The 20,025-nt window shown below is 43.4% G+C and overlaps 1 protein-coding gene across 2 annotated transcripts in view; it reads right to left on the reverse strand.

Moving 5' to 3' along the window:
* The window catches only part of reck (reversion-inducing-cysteine-rich protein with kazal motifs), a 174,604-nt gene that overhangs the window by 117,735 nt on the left and 36,844 nt on the right, over window positions 1-20,025 (reverse strand). For both annotated transcript variants that reach the window (XM_048529019.2, XM_048529021.2), the window contains one exon: window positions 18,834-18,892. In XM_048529019.2, the coding sequence (XP_048384976.2) occupies window positions 18,834-18,892 (59 nt within the window). The remainder of the gene's footprint in view (window positions 1-18,833; window positions 18,893-20,025) is intronic.

Below are 20,025 nucleotides of genomic sequence, written 5' to 3' on the forward strand. Positions count from 1 at the left end.
AAATAATCAGAGGGTTAGATAGGGTGGATAGGGAGAGCCTTTTTCCTAGGATGGTGACGGCGAGCACGAGGGGGCATAGTTTTAAATTGAGGGGTGAAAGATATAGGACAGATGTCAGAGGTAGTTTCTTTACTCAGAGAGTAGTAAGGGAATGGAACGCTTTTCCTGCACTGGCAGTAGATTCGCCGACTTTAGGTACATTTAAGTCGTCATTGGACAAGCGTATGGACGTACATGGAATAGTGTAGGTTAGATGGGCTTCAGATCGGTATGACACGTCGACACAACATAGAGGGCCGAAGAGCCTGTACTGAGCTGTAATGTTCTATGTTCTATGTAACACCAGCATTCAAGAAGCACCTGGACGAATACATGAAAAGGGAATAGAGGGGCACAAATCCTATAAGTAAAGGCGGTTTTAGCATGGAAGGGCAAAATGTGTCCGCAAAGGTTTGGAGGGCCGAAGGGCCTGTTCCTGAACTGTATTGTTCTTTGATCTCATATAACTTAGAACATAGAACAATACAGCACAGAACAGGCCCTTTGGCCTCAATGTTGCGCCAACCTGTGAACTAATCTAATCCCCTCCCCCTACACTATCCCACCATCATCCATATGCTTATCCAAGGACTGTTTAAATGCCCCTAATGTGGCTGAGTTAACTACATTGGGAGGAAGGGTATTCCAGCCCTTACCACTCTCTGAGTAAAGAACCTGCCTCTGACATCTGTCTTAATTCTATCACCCCTCAATTTGTAGCTATGCCCCCTTGTACAAGCTGAAGTCATCATCCTTGGAAAAAGGCTCTCACTGTCCACCCTGTCTAATCCTCTGCATTGGTTCTGGTACAGATTCTTCAAACAAAGAAACATATGTCAATTACTGGAAAAGCTCAGTCAGCCTAGCAGCATCTGTGGAGAGAAATTCTTTGCACAGATGCTGCCAGACCTGCTGAACTTTTCCAGCAATTTGTTTTTGTTTCTGATTTCTATCATCACTAGTTCTTTTAATTATTTTTAAGCAATCTGTATATCTGTCCCACCTTTTGTAGAGCAGAACATTATCTGATATATCAGATGTGCCCAAAGCAGTATGCAGATCACAGCATAGCCTGTTGAGGTGTTCTCTGTAGCCCTCCAAGTTTTTGGTCAAAATTCATGTAAGTGTAACTAGAAAATTGAAAAAAGCTGCTCTGCCAATTAGAAGCTGTTGAACAGAGTCAGCTAGTGAGTAGAAGGGCAGGATGGGTGAGCGAGTGAATAGCTGACTGAGTGGAGATTTGAGTGGGTGGCTGGGAATGCTGGAGACTTGAATAAGACACTGACAGGGATTGAGTAAGTGATAAAACATTGAATAATATCAGCCAGCTTTTTGGTTCAGAATAATCAAGGATTGACTTTTAAAAACTTAGAAAAACTCAAAAGATTAATTTCTATAGGCTTGTCTATTTGTTTCAGTGAAAGACTGCCACATGAAATTAGAAACAAATTAAAAACAAACCAGATTTCACTTTGAGATAACAAGGTGAAGAGCTGGATGAACACAGCAGGCCAAGCAGCATCAGAAGAGCAGGAAGGCTGACGTTTCAGGCTTAGACCCTTCTTCAGAAATGGGAGCGGGGAAGGGGTTTCTGAAATAAATAGGGAGGGGGAGGCTGATAGTAGACGGATAAAGGAGAAGATAGGTGGACAGGAGACCGACAGGTCAAAGAGGTGAGGATGGAGCCAGTAGAGGTGAGTGTAGGTGGGGAGGTAGGGAGGAGATAGGTCAGTCCAGGGAGGATGGGCAGGCCAAGGGGGCAGGATGAGGTTAGTAGGTAGGAAGTGGGGGTACGGCTTGAGGTGGGAAGGGGGGATAGGTGAGAGGAAGAACAGTTTAGGGAGGCAGGGACAAGCTGAGCTGGTTTGGGATGCAGTAGTGGGAGGGGGAGATTTTGAAGCTTGTGAAATCCACATTGGTACCATTGGGCTGCAGGGTTTCCAAGAAGAATATGAGTCGCTGTTCCTGCAACCTTTGGGTGTTGAGTCAAAGGGCCTGTTTCCAGACTGTAGGGAATCTAATCAATCAATATTGTGGCAAGTAACTCACCTCCTAACTTCCCAAAGCCTGTCCACTATCTACAAGGTACAAGTCAGAAGTGTGATGGAATTCTCCCCACTTGCCTGGTTGAGTGCAGCCCCAACAACACTCGAGAAGCTTGATGTCATCCAGGGCAAAGCAGCCTGCTTGATTGGCAGACTTATTTGTATTGAATTCAAATTCCCCCGTTTGCCATGATGGGATTCAGACCCGGCTCCCCAGAACATTAGCCGGGTTTTTGGATTAACAGTCCAGCCATAATACCACTAGGCCATCTCGCCTACCCACAGTTGCAAAAGCTAAACACAATCTATCTAACCATTCTGGCAAACTTTGTCCGGTATTACAAGCAACTGGGGTCATAAAGAGAGACTGAAATTAATTCAGTTTAAAAGGATCAATGTCACTTAAGAAATAGTATGTGGGGGTTCTGAACATACAATCTGAGTGTTGTGAAGTTTATTGCATGGATTGGACTTTCAAAATCACTTAGGGTGTGTTGACTTTTCTGGGAGTAGAAGGCGTAATAGTGGATTATTTAAGGTCTTTGACCAAAGCTAGACAGCAAGTTAGCAGACAAACTGCAATCAGAAGTAAAAGCAGGGTCTCCCAGATAATTTATACCATTTACTGTAATTACTTAACCTTCAGAAATAAATAGAGGGAACCCTGAACTTGATGTGTCATCACTAGAATTAACTAAACTTCAGCTAGAAATGAGAATAAAAATAAAATTCACTGACAAAAAGAGAAATGGAAAGATTTGAAAGGGAAGGAAACTATCATGGCAATGAAAAGGGAGGAGAAAACGAAATGTGAACTGAAAATAGAAAAGCTTGAATTGGAGTACCAAATAAAAACAAAGCTAATAGAGTCACTGAATAATAAAGCATGGAAACAGGCCCCTTGGCCCAAACTGGACCGTGTTGACCAATAGGAAGAAAGGAAAATTTAAAAAAAATAGGGAAATGGACTTTAAAAAGTTTGAACTACAAGAAAATAGGAAATCGCACAATATGACTTTGCTGGAGAACCATTCAGAAGGAAAAGTAGTAGTAGCTCAGAGGATTGTTCAGATTCCAAAAAGAGGGACTTGCCCTAATGAGAGATCGAAGTTTAGAGAAGACAGAAATGAAAGACGTTTCACCTTGTTTCTCACCTTTCCAAAGTGGATGAAGAGCTGTTTGACCATTAATGTTAAAGACTGAGGTAACAAGGTGTACAGGTGGATGAACACAGCAGGCCAACCAGCATCAGAGGAGCAGGAAGACTACCTCTGAAACAATGTTAAAGATTGTTGTGACAGGGAAAGCGATACGGAGGCTACGAAGCTGTGAAAAAGCAATATGCAACATTTATGAGCTAGCTCCTTCAACATATTAATTAAAAGTTTGAAGTGCAACAAAGAAGCCTAATTATAAATTTATAGAATTTATAGGAGAAAAAGGAAATGCTGTTACAATCACTGAGGTTAGACAGAGAAAAAAGTAGATATTGTAAAGCAAATCATAATGATGGAATAATACAGAAACACTATCAAGATTTATTTATTAATCCTTTTGCCAGGCTAATACTTTGGAGACATGGATTTGAATCCCACCATGACTGATGGTGAAATCTGAATTCCGTACCAAAAAAGGGCTGGAACAAACAGCTAGCCTAGTGGTGACCTTGTTATCACAGTTGGTTGTTATAAAAACTCATCTAGTTCACTGACACACTTTAGGGAAGGAAATCTCTTGTATTTTCTTAGTCTGGCGTGCATTTGCCTCCAGACTCACAGCAGTGTGGTTGGCTCTTAATTAGGGACAGGCCAGCAGTGCGCGCATTCCTTGATCAAATAAAATAAAATAAAATTTAATTGAATTAAATTAAATTAAAATTAAGGAAATGGAGACCATCTCAAACACCAACCAAGGAAGAATAGATAGAACATTATGGCACAGTACAGGCCCTTCGGCCCTCGATGTTGTGCCGACCTGTCATACCGATCTCAAGCCCATCTCAGCTACACTATTCCATGTACGTCCATATGCTTATCCAATGGCGCATTAAATGTACCTAAAGTTGGAGAATCTACTACCGTTGCAGGCAAAGCGTTCCAATCCCTTACTACTCTCTGAGTAAAGAAACTACCTCTGACATCTGTCCTATACCTTTCACCCCTCAATTTAAACCTATGCCCCATCGTGCTCGCCATCACCATCCTAGGAAAAAGGTTCTCCCTATCCACCCTATCTAACCCTCTGATTATTTTACATCTCTCAATTAAGTCACCTCTCAAACTACTTCTCTCTAATGAAAACAGCCTCAAGTCCCTCAGCCTTTCCTCGCAAGACCTTCCCTCCATACCAGGCAACATCCTAGTAAATCTCCTCTGCACCCTTTCCAAAGCTTCCACATCCTTCTTATAATGCGGTGACCAGAACTGTACACAATACTCCAAGTGCGGCCGCACCAGACTTTTGTACAGCTTCACCATAACCTCTTGGTTCCAGAACTCGATCCCTCTATTAATAAAAGCTAAAACACTGTATGCCTTCTTAACAGCCCTGTCAACCTGGGTGGCAACTTTCAAGGATCTGTATACATGGACACCGAGATCTCTCTGCTCATCTACACTACCAAGAATCTTACCATTAGCCCTGTACCTTCCCTTCTGGTTCCTCCTACCAAAGTGCATCACCTCACACTTGTCTGCATTAAACTCCATTTGCCACCTCTCAGCCCAGCTCTGCAGCTTATCTATGTCTCTCTGCAACCTACAGCATCCTCCGTCACTATCCACAACTCCACCGACCTTAGTGTCATCTGCAAATTTACTAACCCATCCTTCTACGCCCTCCTCCAGGTCATTTATAAAAATGACAAACAGCAGTGGACCCAACACCAACCCTTGCGGTACACCACTGGTAACTGGTCTCCAGGATAAACATTTCCCATCAACTACCCCCCTCTGATAATAAAATGTGAGGCTGGATGAACACAGCAGGCCAAGCAGCATCTCAGGAGCACAAAAGCTGTCGTTTCGGGCCTAGACCCTTCATCAGAGACTTCTCTCTGATGAAGGGTCTAGGCCCGAAACGTCAGCTTTTGTGCTCCTGAGATGCTGCTTGGCCTGCTGTGTTCATCCAGCCTCACATTTTATTATCTTGGAATTCTCCAGCATCTGCAGTTCCCATTATCTCTGAAATTACCACCCTCTGTCTTCTTTCAGCAAGCCAATTTCCGATCCAAACTGCTGTATCTCCCACAATTCCATTCCTCCGCATTTTGTACAATAGCCTATTGTGGGGAACCTTATCGAATGCCTTGCTGAAATCCATATACACCACATCAACCGGTTTACTCTCATCTACCTGTTTGGTCACGTCCTCAAAGAACTCAGTAAGGTTTGTGAGGCACGATCTACCCTTCACAAAACCGTGCTGACTATCCCTAATCAATTTATTCTTTTCTAGATGATTATAAATCCGATCCCTTATAACCTTTTCCAACACTTTACTAACAACTGAGGTAAGGCGCACAGGTCTATAATTACCAGGGTTGTCTCTACTCCCCTTCTTGAACAGGGGAACCACTTTTGCTATCCTCCAGTCATCAGGCACTATTCCTGTAGACAATGGCAAGTTAAAGATCAATGCCAAAGGTTCGGCAAGCTCCTCCCTGGCTTCCCAGAGGATCAGAGGATAAATCCCATCTGAATCCCATCCGGCCCAGGAGACTTATCTATCTTCACCCTCTGAAGGATTTCTAATACCTCTTCCTTGTGAACCTCAATCCCACCTAGTCTAGTAGCCTGTATCTCAGTATTCTCCTCAACAACAATGTCGTTTTCTAGAGTGAATACTGTTGAAAAATATTCATTTAGCGCTTCCCCTATCTCATCTGACTCCACACACAAAACTTACCACTACGATCCTTGATTGGGCCTAATCTTACTTCCGTCATTCTTTTATTCCTTAAATACCTGTAGAAAGCCTTAGGGTTTACCCTGATCCTATCCACCAACAACTTCTCATGTCTCCTCCTGGCTCTTCTGAGCTCTCTCTTTACGTCTTTCCTGGCTACCTCTTAGCCCTCAAGTGCCCTGAGCCTTCACATAATCATAACATAAGACTTCTTCTTCCTCTTGACCAGAGATTCCACCTCCTTCGTAAACCACGGCTCCCGTGCTCTACAGCTTCCTCCCTGCCTGACAGGTACATATTTATCTAGGACACACAGGAGCTTTTCCTTGAATAAGCTCCACATTTCTAATGTGCCCATCCCCTGCAGTTTCCTTCCCCATCCTATGCTCCCTAAATCTTGTCTAATCTCATCATAATTGCCTTTCCCCCAGCTATAACTCTTGCCCAGTGGTATACACCTATCCCTTTCCATCACTAAAGTAAAGATAACAGAATTGTGATTGCTATCACCAAAGTGCTCACCTACTTCCAAATCTAACACCTGGCCAGGCTCATTACCCAGTACCAAATCTAATGTGGCTTTGCCCCTTGTTGGCCTATCTACATACTGTGTCAGGAAGCCCTCCTGTGCACACTGGACAAAAACTGACCCATCTATAGTACTCGAACTATAGTGTTCCCAGTCAATATTTGGAAGTTGAAGTCCCCCATGACAACTACCCTGTCACTCTCACTCCTATCGAGAATCATCTTTGCTATCCTTTCCTCTACATCTCTGGAACTATATGGAGGCCTATGGAAAACTCCCAACAGGGTGACCGCTCCTCTCCTGTTTCTAACCGCAGCCCATACTAGCTCAGTTGACGAGTCCCCAAACATCCTTTCTGCAACTGTAATACTGTCCTTGACAACAATGCCACACCTCCGCCCCTTTTACCATCTTCTCTGTTCTTACTGAAACATCTAAATCCCGGAACCTACAACAACCATGCTTGTCCCTGCTCTATCCATGTCTCCGAAATGGCCACAACATCCAAGTCCCAGGTACCAACCCATGCTGCAAGTTCACCCACCTTATTCCGGACGCTCCTGGCATTGAAGTAGACACACTTCAAACCAACTTCTTGCTTGCCGGTGCCATCTTGCTTCCCTGAAACCTTATTTCGGACCACCCTACTCTCAACCTTTTCTATAGTCAAACTACAATTTTGGTGCCCCTCCCCCTGCTGAATTAGTTTAAACCCACCTGAATAGCCTTAGCAAATTTCTCCCCCAGGATATCGGTATCCCTCTGGTTCAGGTGAAGACCGTCTTGCTTGTAGAGGTCCCACCTACCCCAGAAAGAGCCCCAATTATCCAAGAATCCAAAACCCTCCCTCCTGCACCATCCCTGTAGCCACGTGTTCAACTCCTCTCTCTCCCTATTCCTTGCCTCACTAGCACGTGGCACGGGCAACAAACCAGAGACAACAACTCTGTTTGTCCTAGCTCTCAGCTTCCATCCCAGCTCCCTGAATTCCTGCCTTAAATCCCCATGTCTCTTGGCGGTAATCCCATCTGCAAAATCATTCTGTGTGTCTCACAAAATTTCAATGAAAGATTACTTAGGCATTAATAGGACAGGCTAAAATGCATTTTCATTGGCCAGGAATACATAAAGAAAAGCACCTCAAGCCTGAAGAAATCCAATTTATTTCCTCTCATCAGTTTCAGAGTAGGAGCCCTTTAAGTGGGGCGGCACAGTGGCTCAGTGGTTAGCACTGCAGCCTCACAGCACCAGGTACCTGGATTCAATTCCCACCTCGGTCTGTATGGAGTTTGCACATTCTCCTCATGTCTGTGGGGGTTTCCTCCAGGTACTCCGGTTTCTTCCCACAGTCCAAAGATGTGCAGGTTAGGTGGATTGGCCATGCTAAATTGCCCATAGTATTCAGGGGTGTGTGGGTTATAGGGGGATGGGTCTGGGTGGAATGCTCCAAGGGGCGGTGTGGACTTGTTAGGCCGAAGGGCCTGTTTCCACACTGTAGGGAATCTAATCTAATCTTAAGTAAGCCATGGCGTTTAACCAATATGACAGCAACATTGTAACCAGTCTCCTTGTGCCTCCTGTAAGCAAATGAAAGTACGTGGAGATGCAAGATCAAGGAGCAGCAGGTCCTGACCAGCCAAAGTGATCATTGCAATGCATTGCGGACAGGAACCATTGCCTTCTCAAACTCTCCATCCACGATTTTAGACCATAAGATATAGGAGCAGAAATTAAGCCATTTGGCCCATCGAGTCTGCACCGCCTGGTTTTTCGGTCTGTGCATGGGAGGAGTTTCATGACATGGTCAGATTTTTAACAAATAGAGTTATATGTCAACAGTTCATGTTTGTTTATTTGTAGCTAGAATCTATTTATTTGTAAGGTGTGGTCATTCTTGTTAAGTACAGAAACCTGGTCCATGCTTTCTGTCATCCTGGGTCTAAGAGACTAGTAAATTGGGGAATTTTATGCTCATTTACAAAACTTAACTTTTGTCATGGCTCCAGGAATAGAACGATGACTTCCATTATGTACCCCATTGAGGTGTAACAGTTATTCACAGAACAACATCAGAACAGACTTAATACAGAGAGATGAGCTCAAGTTCCTGATGAACAATGACCAATGACAAATACAAAGTCACAGTAGCTGTAGCTCATATACTATGATGGTGATGAACAGATGGGTCACAAAGACTGTCTTAAAGTCAGAGTGGTAACAAAGGCAGATTCCGATTAGATTCCACGGCTGCAGCGCTGCATTGAAAAAACTGGATGTATGCAATTTATCAACCTATCCTTTTATCAAGTCAACTGGCAAGTTCAATTAACTAATCATCTATTCTCAATCCATGTTCAGATATATTACACAAATCCCATGGATCTTAATCATGGATATCAACGTACTGTCTGTTACTTTGTTAAATTCCATAAGGAGTACAATTTATCTGAGATCTCTGCAAAGTGCTCAGAGGTTTGTTCAGCAGGAACTTCCCCTTATAGTTCTTGATTATTTTGCTATTCACATTACTCTAGAATATTTCCTGGAATGGAGGCCTAGCTAGAGTGCAACAACTTATAAAATAACTATAAGGATGGGACTGGTAATCAGCCTGTTCAGAGATGTTATTACACACCTCTGGAGCAGGAAGGACTTGAACCCAGGCCTCCCAGTCCAGGGACAAGGATGCTGTCACTGCCTGATGAGGGTCCCGGTCTCATCCGTATAATGATAGCTGATGTAAAAGTAAGAGCTGGAAAGTTTGCAAAATAAGATAATGGAGATGATGAAAATATAAAATATAAATAGAAAATGTAGGAAATCTCACGACAAATGTCACAACTTCTTGTGACCCCAGTCATTCATGGAATTTGAATCCAAATTAATGAATAAATCTGCAGCTTTATGGTGAATTCACCAACAATGACTACGAGATTGTTGTGAAAACCTGTCTGATTTAGCAATGTCCTTCAGGCAAAGAAATTGGCTGACCTTACCTAGACTGGACTTAAATATCACTCCAGACAGCATGGTACACGCCAAAATAAAATTTCCAACACTCCAGCGCATCATTTAGTTGTATCAAATTGCTGCAGAAAACAAAAAAGAATACAACTGGACAGACTAACGTGCATCAATCTAGGCACTGGAATTGAAAATGGCACACACACCATATCCTCCTTAACAGGGATGTGTTAAATTGGTAAAGCTAACTTACACACTAATTAAACTTTAAATTATGCCTTATAGCCCACATCCTAGATTACTCCATCATGATTGCTGGTAATGTCCTATCCAAGTAGCTGGTCAAACATAACAGAAGTACTAACACACAAATATAGGGATGGAAGGGTGTTGCCTTGGGAAATCAGATTCCAAGTCCCGTGAAGTCTCATGACTTCTTTGCCTATTTTTGGCTTGATGCCTTCTTTCAGTTACCAACACAACCCTCCTGCAAAAGGAGAATCAGTATTACATATTGAGTACTGCATGGAAGCTGTTCTGAAGGAGGGGGACAGAATGTACTCCAGGTGCGAGAATTTCAAAGTCTACCGTGCAGAATGGCTTGGTAGTGCTACTACTGACTGAACTGGTTAAAGCTTCAATGCTTTAGCTGCCAGGCTAGGCCTGCATGAGCTAGTGAGGGAACTGACAAGAGGTAAAAATCTACTTAACCTCATCGTAATCAATTTATCTGATGCAAATGCATTTGTCCACACTGAGCTCTTCAAATACAAAAGAAACCAAAATAAAATGTTAAATAACTCACATTTGGATATATTTGAATGAGAAGCCTACAACATTGGAAGGAGTAACTAAACTCCTTATGGAATCCCTTCATATTGAGGGTCCTATTCATAGAAATTTTGTACGGAAGAAAGCTATTTGGCCCATCCGAAGAGCATCCCACTCAGACCCAACCCCACCCCGCTACCTTTTGCCTGTAACCCTGAATTCCCATGACTAATCCATCTAACCTGGACATCTTTGGAGGGTGGAAGGAAACCCACGTAAACATAAGAGAGAGTCTCTGTGCAGCCTGCACCGTTGCCCGAGGCCAGACACAAACCTGGGCCCCTCATGCTGTGAGGCAGCTGTGCTAATCACTGAGCCACTGTGCCACCCCCTGTTACTCATTCTGTATGGCACTGCAACTGGAGCAAATGGGATAGACTAAGAACAAATGTAGCTGCTCAAAACTATGCACTATGGGCTATCAGCAGTATAACCGTACTCAACTACAATCTACAGTTGCATGGCATATCCATCATATTATCATTATCACCTAGTTCAATGAAGGGTGCAGCAAAGCATGCCAGGAGGACCATCAGAAATATCTAAAAAGGTAGTAGCAATCTAGTGAGGCTACAGGATTTCATGTAAACTAAACAGCAACTGAAAGATTTTATTATCAACAGATCAGGTCAAAACGCTATAGTCCTAACTAGAAGTGGGGGTTCCACAAACATCCCAATTCTCAAATGTGAGGGAGCCAGGTACACAGGTGCAAAAAACTAGGCTGGACATTTTCATCGATCTGCCAAATGGACAATCCATCTTGAGCTCCTTCTCAAGCCCTGGCAACAGAGATACCAATTTTCAACAAACTGGTTCACTCCAGCTGATAAAGAAATGGCTCAAGATACAGGAAATATCAAAGGATATCGGCAAAGGTAATGATGACAGTAGATTCAGCAATTATAATGTCATTGAATGTCAGAGAAAGGGTAATTACATGGATGTTGGTAAAAATTGTCGACAGTTTTGTAATAATGAGCCAAAACTAAATTTCTCAGACCATTTCATATTTTCAAAGGAACATTCAGCTGTTGTAGCCTTCAAACGCTGACTTATTAAGGCTTAAAAATTTTTGGCAAGGGGAAAAACCATACTAGCAGTTGATATGGAACAGCAATCACATCCAAAGAAAACAAGGCCATGCTCAAGATGAGAGAGTGTCAAAACAGATATTTTGGCTTGTAACATCAAAAGAACACAGCTTGCAAAATCTAGCCAGTGTTACATAGCTTGCTACAACAAGCAAATAATAAAATGTCCATCAAAACTAAAAAGGGTATAAATATTTTGATTTTACTGTCACATGTACTTTACAGCAAACAGACAATAAAATACAAAAAGCTTTCACTTATTGCCATGAAACGATGACATTTTGAACAAGTTAACAAAAAGGGGGGAAAAAAAGCTATTGCTTGAAGAGATTTCATTAGTCTTTCATTAGCGCATCACTGTCAACAATGCCTGTGCCGCCATCCTCCGCAACTGCCTTGCAGCCATCTATACTGGACCCAACAATCAAAGTTGCCGATCCTCAGGTGCCATCTTTGACAGTGGGCCGAGTTCCTATTATCTCCGATACTCCTCCGTCACCACTTCACACTGCACTGGATCCACCAACATCAGAGTGACACCTCTCGCTGCTGAGCCCACCTCATCGATGTTGCAGTGATGCCCTTGCACCATTGATTGGGTGATACCTCAGATGCCATCGTTTGCTGCTGGTTTAACCTTGCCTCTGCCGATGTAGCAGCTGTCAGTTTCAGGTAGTGCGTTTGCTCCAGAGAAGTAGCGGCTCACGCTCCTCCATGCTGAGCCCATCCATGGACCACACCCTGGACCTGACTCAAGACTACCCAAAGTCCCTGCCCTGGTCCAGTTGAAGTCCGTAAGCTGGGCTTTCACCACTGATGCTGTCCAAGCTCAGGACAATTTAAGTAAGTAAAATAAAAGAAGACAGATGATAAAGAAAGAGAAAAAGAAGCAGTGGATTTGGATGAACCTTGACACAGAAGCCCTACTCCGTTGCCATCTTGGCCAACAAATATTATTTTCTCCTTCATTTCTAGAACATTTAAACAGTGTTTAAAAAAATTTTTACCTTCAGGAACATGATAAATGTTATCAAAGTGCATGGAAATCAGATGCCTAACCTCCATGACCATCATTCTAAGCTTACTAGAATTAAACACAAGACAGCAACAGAGACAGGAACATTTCTTTCAAAGGAATGGAAGAGACAGCAAATGTGACAAATTAAATATACATTCCTACATTCCAATTAATACCATTATCTTCCACTATAGTACTAGAACAGGAAAATATTACCATTGACATCATCAATATGCACCAACACCAGGATGTTGGTGTCGCTGACATGTTCCACTTATTGTTACTTCTCATTCTATGGTTCACTCGCAGCCTCCTGCTCCGTTCCCAGACCGCAACTTTCGTCACTGCCTCCCTCTCTCGCTGCCCTGTTAGGTCCCCTTGCAATCCAGTTAAGCACCATGTTCATGCAGAGACAGTGAGTAAGCCAGTGGGTGATAGCTTAAATTTTGGAATGGGGTAACAAGAAGGCAACGATTGAGCAGCATGTGGGTGGTGAAGAGGCAGTGATTGAAACAACAGGAGTGTGGCAGCAATTGACTAGCATTCAATACGACTCAAATTCTCGAATTGACGACACCAATGGAAACAGGCAATACTTTTTTTTAAAAAACGTACGACGGTAAAAGAATTGCATGAGAGGTTGCTAGTGGTGATGAGGGTAACAATGAGGAGCTTATAAAATAAAGTTACACATTCACTGTGATTGCTTGCGCAGTGTGTGTCGGCTGAAACTGTAGCCTACTGATACACCCAAAGTGGTATTGTAGAAAACAATGCAGTCTTTTCAACCCACCGGTGAAGACTGATAATCAGGAAATAGAGTTTATCACAGATAACAGGAACTGCAGATGCTGGAGAATCCGAGATAACAAGGTATGGAGCTGGATGAACACAGCAGGCCAAGCAGCATCTTTCACCACGTTTAATGATGATTTATTTTTATTATAAATGCATCTTGTTTCATTTTGAGCGAGAGGTTTATATTTCCATAGAGAAAGATCATTGCTTACTTACAGTGGCAAAAATATACACATTATAAAGTTGTCAAAAGATTTTTGTAATTATAAACCACAATAAGTCTCACTTGTTTTAAAAAAAACCGAGATCTTCATAAATTAAGTGGAAATTTGACAAGTCTAAAAATTAAATACCAATTAGCTTTTTGGACAGATTCATCAAAAATCAGCCTCAAAGATGTTAAAGTCTGAAGCTGGATGAACACAGCAGGACAAGCAGCATCTCAGGAGCACAAAAGCTGACGTTTCGGGCCTAGACCCTTCATCAGAGAGGGGGATGGGGTAAGGGTTCTGGAATAAATAGGGAGTGGGGGGGAGGTGGACCGAAGATGGAGAGAAAAGAAGATAGGTGGAGAGGAGAGTATAGGTGTTGAGGTAGGGAGGGGATAAGTCAGTCCAGGGAAGACGGACAGGTCAAGGAGATGAGGTTAGTAGGTAGGAAATGGAGGTGCGGCTTGGGGTGGGTGGAAGGGATGGGTGAGAGGAAGAACAGGTTAGGGAAGCAGAGACAGGCTGGGCTGGTTGTGTGATGCAGTGGGAGAGGGGAAGAGCTGGACTGGTTGTGTGGTGCAGTGGGGGGAGGGGACGAACTGGGCTGGTTTTGGGATGCGGTGGGGGAAGGGGAGATTTTGAAGCTGGTGAAGTCCACATCGATACCATTGGGCTGCAGGGTTCCCAAGCGGAATATGAGTTGCTGTTCCTGCAACCTTCGGGTGGCATCATTGTGGCACTGCAAGAGGCTCATGATGGACACGTCATCTAAAGAATGGGAGGGGGAGATGAAATGGTTAGCGACTAGGAGGTGCAGTTGTTTATTGCAAACCAAGCGGAGGTGTTCTGCAAAGCGGTCCCCAAGCCTCTGCTTGGTTTCCCCAATGTAGAGGTAGCCACACCGGGTACAGTGGATGCAGTATACCACATTGGCAGATGTGCAGGTGAACCTCTGCTTAATATGGAAAGTCATCTTGGGGCCTGGGATAGGGGTGAGGGAGGAGGTGTGGTGGCAAGTGTAGCATTTCCTGCGGTTGCAGGGGAAGGTGCCGGGTGTGGTGGGGTTGGAGGCCAGTGTGGAGCAAACAAGGGAGTCACAGAGAGAGTGGTCTCTCCGGAAAGCAGACAAGGGTGGGGATGGAAAAATGTCTTGGGTATTTTCTCAGCCTGTTCCTGCCCCACCAAACTCATCTCCACCTATCTGGACTCCATTTTCTCCCCCTTTGGTCCAGGAACTCCGTACCTACGTCCGTGACACCACCCATGCCCTCGACCTCCTCCAGAACTTGCAATTCCCTGGCCCCCAACACCTCATTTTCACGATGGACGTCCAGTCCCTATACACCTGTATTCCGCACGCAGATGGCCTCAAGGCCCTCTGCTTCTTCCTGTCCTGCAGGCCCGACCAGTCCCCCTCCACCGACACCCTCATCCGCCTAGCCAACTCGTCCTCACCCTCAACAACTTCTCTTTCGATTCCTCCCACTTCCTACAGACTAAGAGGGTGGCCATGGGCACCCACATGGGCCCCAGCTATGCCTGCCTCTTTGTAGATTACGTGGAACAGTCCCTCTTCCGCACCTACACAGGCCCCAAACCCCACCTCTTCCTCTGTTACATTGATGACTGTATCGGCGCCGCCTCTTGCTCCCCAGAGGAGTTCGAACAGTTCATCCACCTCACCAACAACTTCCACCCCAACCTCAAGTTCACCTGGGCCATCTCCAACACATCCCTCACCTTCCTGGACCTCTCAGTCTCCATCTCAGGCAACCAGCTTGTAACTGATGTCCATTTCAAGCCCACCGACTCCCACAGCTATCTAGAATACACCTCCTCCCACCCACCCTCCTGCAATTCCATCCCCTATTCCCAATGCCTCTGCCTCTGCCGCATCTGCTCCCAGGATGAGGCATTCCACTCCCGCACATCCCAGATGTCCAAGTTCTTTAAGGACTGCAACTTTACCCCCAACAGTGGTCGAGAACGCCCTTGACTGCGTCTCCCGCAACATATCTCCCTCACACCCCGCCCCCGCCACAACCGCCCAAAGAGGATCCCCCTTGTTCTCACACACCACGCCACCAACCTCCGGATACAATGCCTCATCCTCTTACACTTCCGCCATCTACAATCCAACCCCACCACCCAAGACATTTTTCCATCCCCACCCTTGTCTGCTTTCCGGAGAGACCACTCTCTCCGTGATTCCCTTGTTCGCTCCACACTGCCCTCCAACCCCACCACACCCGGCACCTTCCCCTGCAACCACAGGAAGTGTTACACTTGCCCCCAAAACTCCTCCCTCACCCCTATCCCAGGTCCGAAGATGACTTTCCATATTAAGCAGAGGTTCACCTGCACACCTGCCAATGTGGTATACTGTATCCATTGTACCCGGTGTGGCTTCCTCTACATTGGGGAAACCAAGCAGAGGCTTGGGGGCCGCTTTGCAGAACACCTCCGCTCAGTTCGCAATAAACAACTGCACCTCCCAGTCGCTAACCATTTCAACTCCCCCTCCCATTCTTTAGATGACATGTCCATCATGGGCCTCCTGCAGTGCCACAATGATGCCACCCAAAGGTTGCAGGAACAGCAACTCATATTCCGCTTGGGAACCCTGCAGCCCAATGGTATCAATGTGGACTTCACCAGCTTCAAAATCTCACCTTCCCCCACAGCATCCCAAAACCAGCCCAGTTCGTCCCCTCCCCCCACTGCACCACACAACCAGCACAGCTCTTCCCCTCCACCCACTGCATCCCAAAACCAGTCCAACCTGTCTCTGCCTCCCTCACCTGTTCTTCCTCTCACCCATCCCAAGCCGCACCTCCATTTCCTACCTACTAACCTCATCTCCTTGACCTGTCCGTCTTCCCTGGACTGACCTATCCCCTCCCTACCTCCACACCTGTACTCTCCTCTCCACCTATCTTCTTTTCTCTCCATCTTCGGTCCGCCTCCCCCTCTCTCCCTATTTATTCCAGAACCCTCACCCCATCCCCCTCTCTGAAGAAGGGTCTAGGCCCGAAACGTCAGCTTTTGTGCTCCTGAGATGCTGCATGGCCTGCTGTGTTCATCCAGCTTCACACTTTATTATCTTGGATTCTCCAGCATCTGCAGTTCCCATTATCTCTGATACAATTTCAGCCTCAAAGATGTACTTTGATTTTGAATCCAACTTCAGACCCAATTATCAAAAGCTGAAATGATACACCAGATTTCAGCACAGATGTAATCAATGTAAAGTTAAGGAAAACTCAAGCCAAATACAGAATAGCCTGTCAAGTCATCCATATCTGAGCAGGTGGTGTAGGAAATACAATTTCTGGGAACATGAGGTCCATGTGAGTTAAAATACAAAGTAAAAATTATTAGCAATGAATTAAATTAAATTTATCTGACATTTGCTGGAAAATAAAAGACATTAGGGCCTACGTGCAATCAAAACTGCAACATCTCACTTAGATTGAACAAGGCATCTGGACTCAATTTTGCTTCAAAACATCTTTCTTTGAAGTAGAATGTATTTTGGAAAATATTTAAATACTAACAAATGTAGCCCTTACGAAATGAGTCATGAATGTGCCTCTAACCTTTGGCCAAAAGAACTCGTGCAGACAAAACAACCAAACTGACCCACACTCAAACATTCCATGGGATTGCGTGCATTAGCATTAAGTAGTAAGAAATGCATAGTATGATCTGTATTTTATCCATTTGTGGCCATGAGTGAAGAAAACAAACTGCAGTTCTGAAATCATATAATAAGGACTCGGGTTAAAAACAGAACTCCAGAGTAGAGTTAATTGTCAGCCAGAATCCAAGAGGGAGAGAGATATATTCAGTATTGGGATGTGATAACGTAGGAAACAAAGAAGGTTGCTCAGCCCATCAAACCTGTTCCGTTTACGAGGAATATGAATGAATCCTAAAAAAAATTACAGAAGATACCGGAAAACTGAACTAAAAACAGAAAATGTTCAAAATCCCCAGGTCCAGTAGTATCCATGGAGGGAGAAATACTTGAACACACAAAACATCAAATCAATGAATGTTCATTAAAACTGAAAAAACAATGTAATGTACAACATTTAAAATTTAACAAATTTCAACAAATCTACCTGGTGCAGGCGTGTACATCCAGGACAGCATCAGTTAGCATTGACCAAAGTCATTGAGGATATCCTCGCTTAATTTTCAATGGCACTACCATCACATTAAACGGAACACATTTCAAGCAGATCTAGCAACTCAAAACAAGGCAGCTGCAAAGATCACCATCAGCAGCAGAGAACTGTATTCAACCATAATCCATCAAGGCGATCTGAAATTATTCTGAGGAAGGGTCACCAGACCTGAAATGTTAACTCTGAAGGAAAAAAAAACAGATACTGCCAAACATGCTGAGCTTTTCCAGCAACTTTGTTTTTGTTCCTGATTTACAGCATCTGCGGTTCTTTCGGGTTGTTTTAAACTAAATCTAAAATCGCCAAGTTGGCAGATGACATGAAATTGGGCAGGAAAGTGGTCTACGAGGAGGATGCTTCAGTGCGATTTGGACAAGCTGGGTGAATGGGCAGATACACGGCAGATGAAGTATAATGTGGATAAATTTGAAGTTTGGAAGCAATATAAGGAAGGTAAGTTATCTGAATGGCAACGGATTGGCAAAGATGGATGTTCAACAAGACCCAAGTATCTTGCAGACCGGTCACTGAACAGAAGAGCAGCAAGTGGTTAAGAAGGTGAACATTACTCTAGCCTCTGTAGCACAGGGATTTAAGTACAGGAGCAGGAAGATCAATGTGGACACAGTAGGTCGAATAGTCAGTTTTGACACCATTGGGATTCTATGATTCTATTACTTGAGTATGATTACAAATGTTGAAGTTCACTGACGTACCAAAAGTGTGTTTCTACCTGGCCATAAAGTAACATACAGGCAGATTAGAGTAGTATTAAAATAGGTGCCTCCTGTATGTTTCTCAGGCAGAGGTTAATAGGTTCCTGATAATCATGGGAGTGAAAGGTGGCTGAGGTAATCAAGAATGTGAATTTGAGGTTATCAGCGCTACCATGATTTCACTAATTGGTGGAACAGGCTTGACAGGCTGATCCTACTCCTGATCCTTGATCATACGTATCTAACGAGGTCTGTTAGAAGGAGAGAGAACCACAGAAATTTACCTTTCTGAAATGTATAAATCTATGACATTGTAAAACATGGAGTTAAGGAATAACCAGAAGCAGAATCATAGGCAAGGGAGGAAATCAGCAGCTCAGAAGAGAAAACCAATTGATAATCATCCATCCACTATTTCAATTGCAATTGCCTAAATCGGGATCTTCTAAAACTCATCTCATTCATAGTTTAAAAAAAATCCAAGATTATACCTGATCACAGGCATCTCTGCAAATTGGATACTCCCTTGCTTGATAACAACACGATACTTCTGCAAAAGTAAAAAAAATGGAACATTAAGTGCGAGGTTACATTAGGTTAAATGCTCGTTAAACAGTTATGCAAGTGATAAACATATTTAGCATATACATGGGTTGACAATAATTAGGTGTTTTTGAAGTGTGTCTGTTTATTTATACATTATATATAAATCACACTTAAAAAGAGTGTTCTGCATTAAATACGACTCTCAAGTTGGCCAATATTTGATTGCTAATTGTTTTAACTGGTAACTCATTCAGTTTCCAGTTAATTGTAGAGATGGAAAATCCATTCTGATCTCTGATTTTCCTCAAGTTTGGCCTTACATTCACAGTTCAAATTGCTGTTGGGGTATCTGTAATTGACCTTTGAAAATAAATAAATTCCTTCAGAAGATTAAAGCAGTTTAAATTAGTTTAAAAATAATGAAAACTGCAGTATACTGAAGTGTAATATTACATTTGGTGCTCTGTGTTTTCTAGGCTTTTTCCATTGCAGAGGAATAAAATCAGCTCGAGCACACCAATGAAAGCTAAGCAGCAATGCTGATTTGGACCATTTCAGGACTTTGAGAAGGCCTGTGAAAGATGTTTTAATGTGTTTACAGATTAGGCAAGGGCACCAATATGAACACTGCATGCTACTTTGCAAGTTTGTTTCTTTCCAAACTACTGGAGGCCAAGTCTGGCGGCCACACTTCGGAATTTACAAGCAATCACAATGCTATTAAGTCTCAGGTAAAAAGAACAAACAGTACCCTGCAACCAAATATGAAATAACAAACATCCACAAATATAATTTCTTTTACAACGTCAATAAATGGTTCATTATTAAAAGCAGTCATCTAATGATTAAGAATACTTCTAACAGAAAAAATAGCTGATGAACAAAATACAGCAAACACTGGGATTATGGAAAAAAATGGAAGTTTAGGAAAATAGACAATATATGCACAGTCTTTGGCAAAAAGCAGTTCTTCCAGCGTATTGCACTTTATTAGAACAGCTAGCAACAATTTTTTTAAGTGAATGCATAAATCACTTTACAAATAAACAAGGAACTATGTTAAAGATAGTTCTTGTTAAGGGTTGGAAGATTTGGAGAGCCATTCTATAAAATAAAAATGTTGTCCAAAGCATCTGA

Source organism: Stegostoma tigrinum, chromosome 5 (genome assembly GCF_030684315.1).
Source record: "Stegostoma tigrinum isolate sSteTig4 chromosome 5, sSteTig4.hap1, whole genome shotgun sequence".
In the NCBI taxonomy this organism is placed as follows: domain Eukaryota; kingdom Metazoa; phylum Chordata; class Chondrichthyes; order Orectolobiformes; family Stegostomatidae; genus Stegostoma; species Stegostoma tigrinum.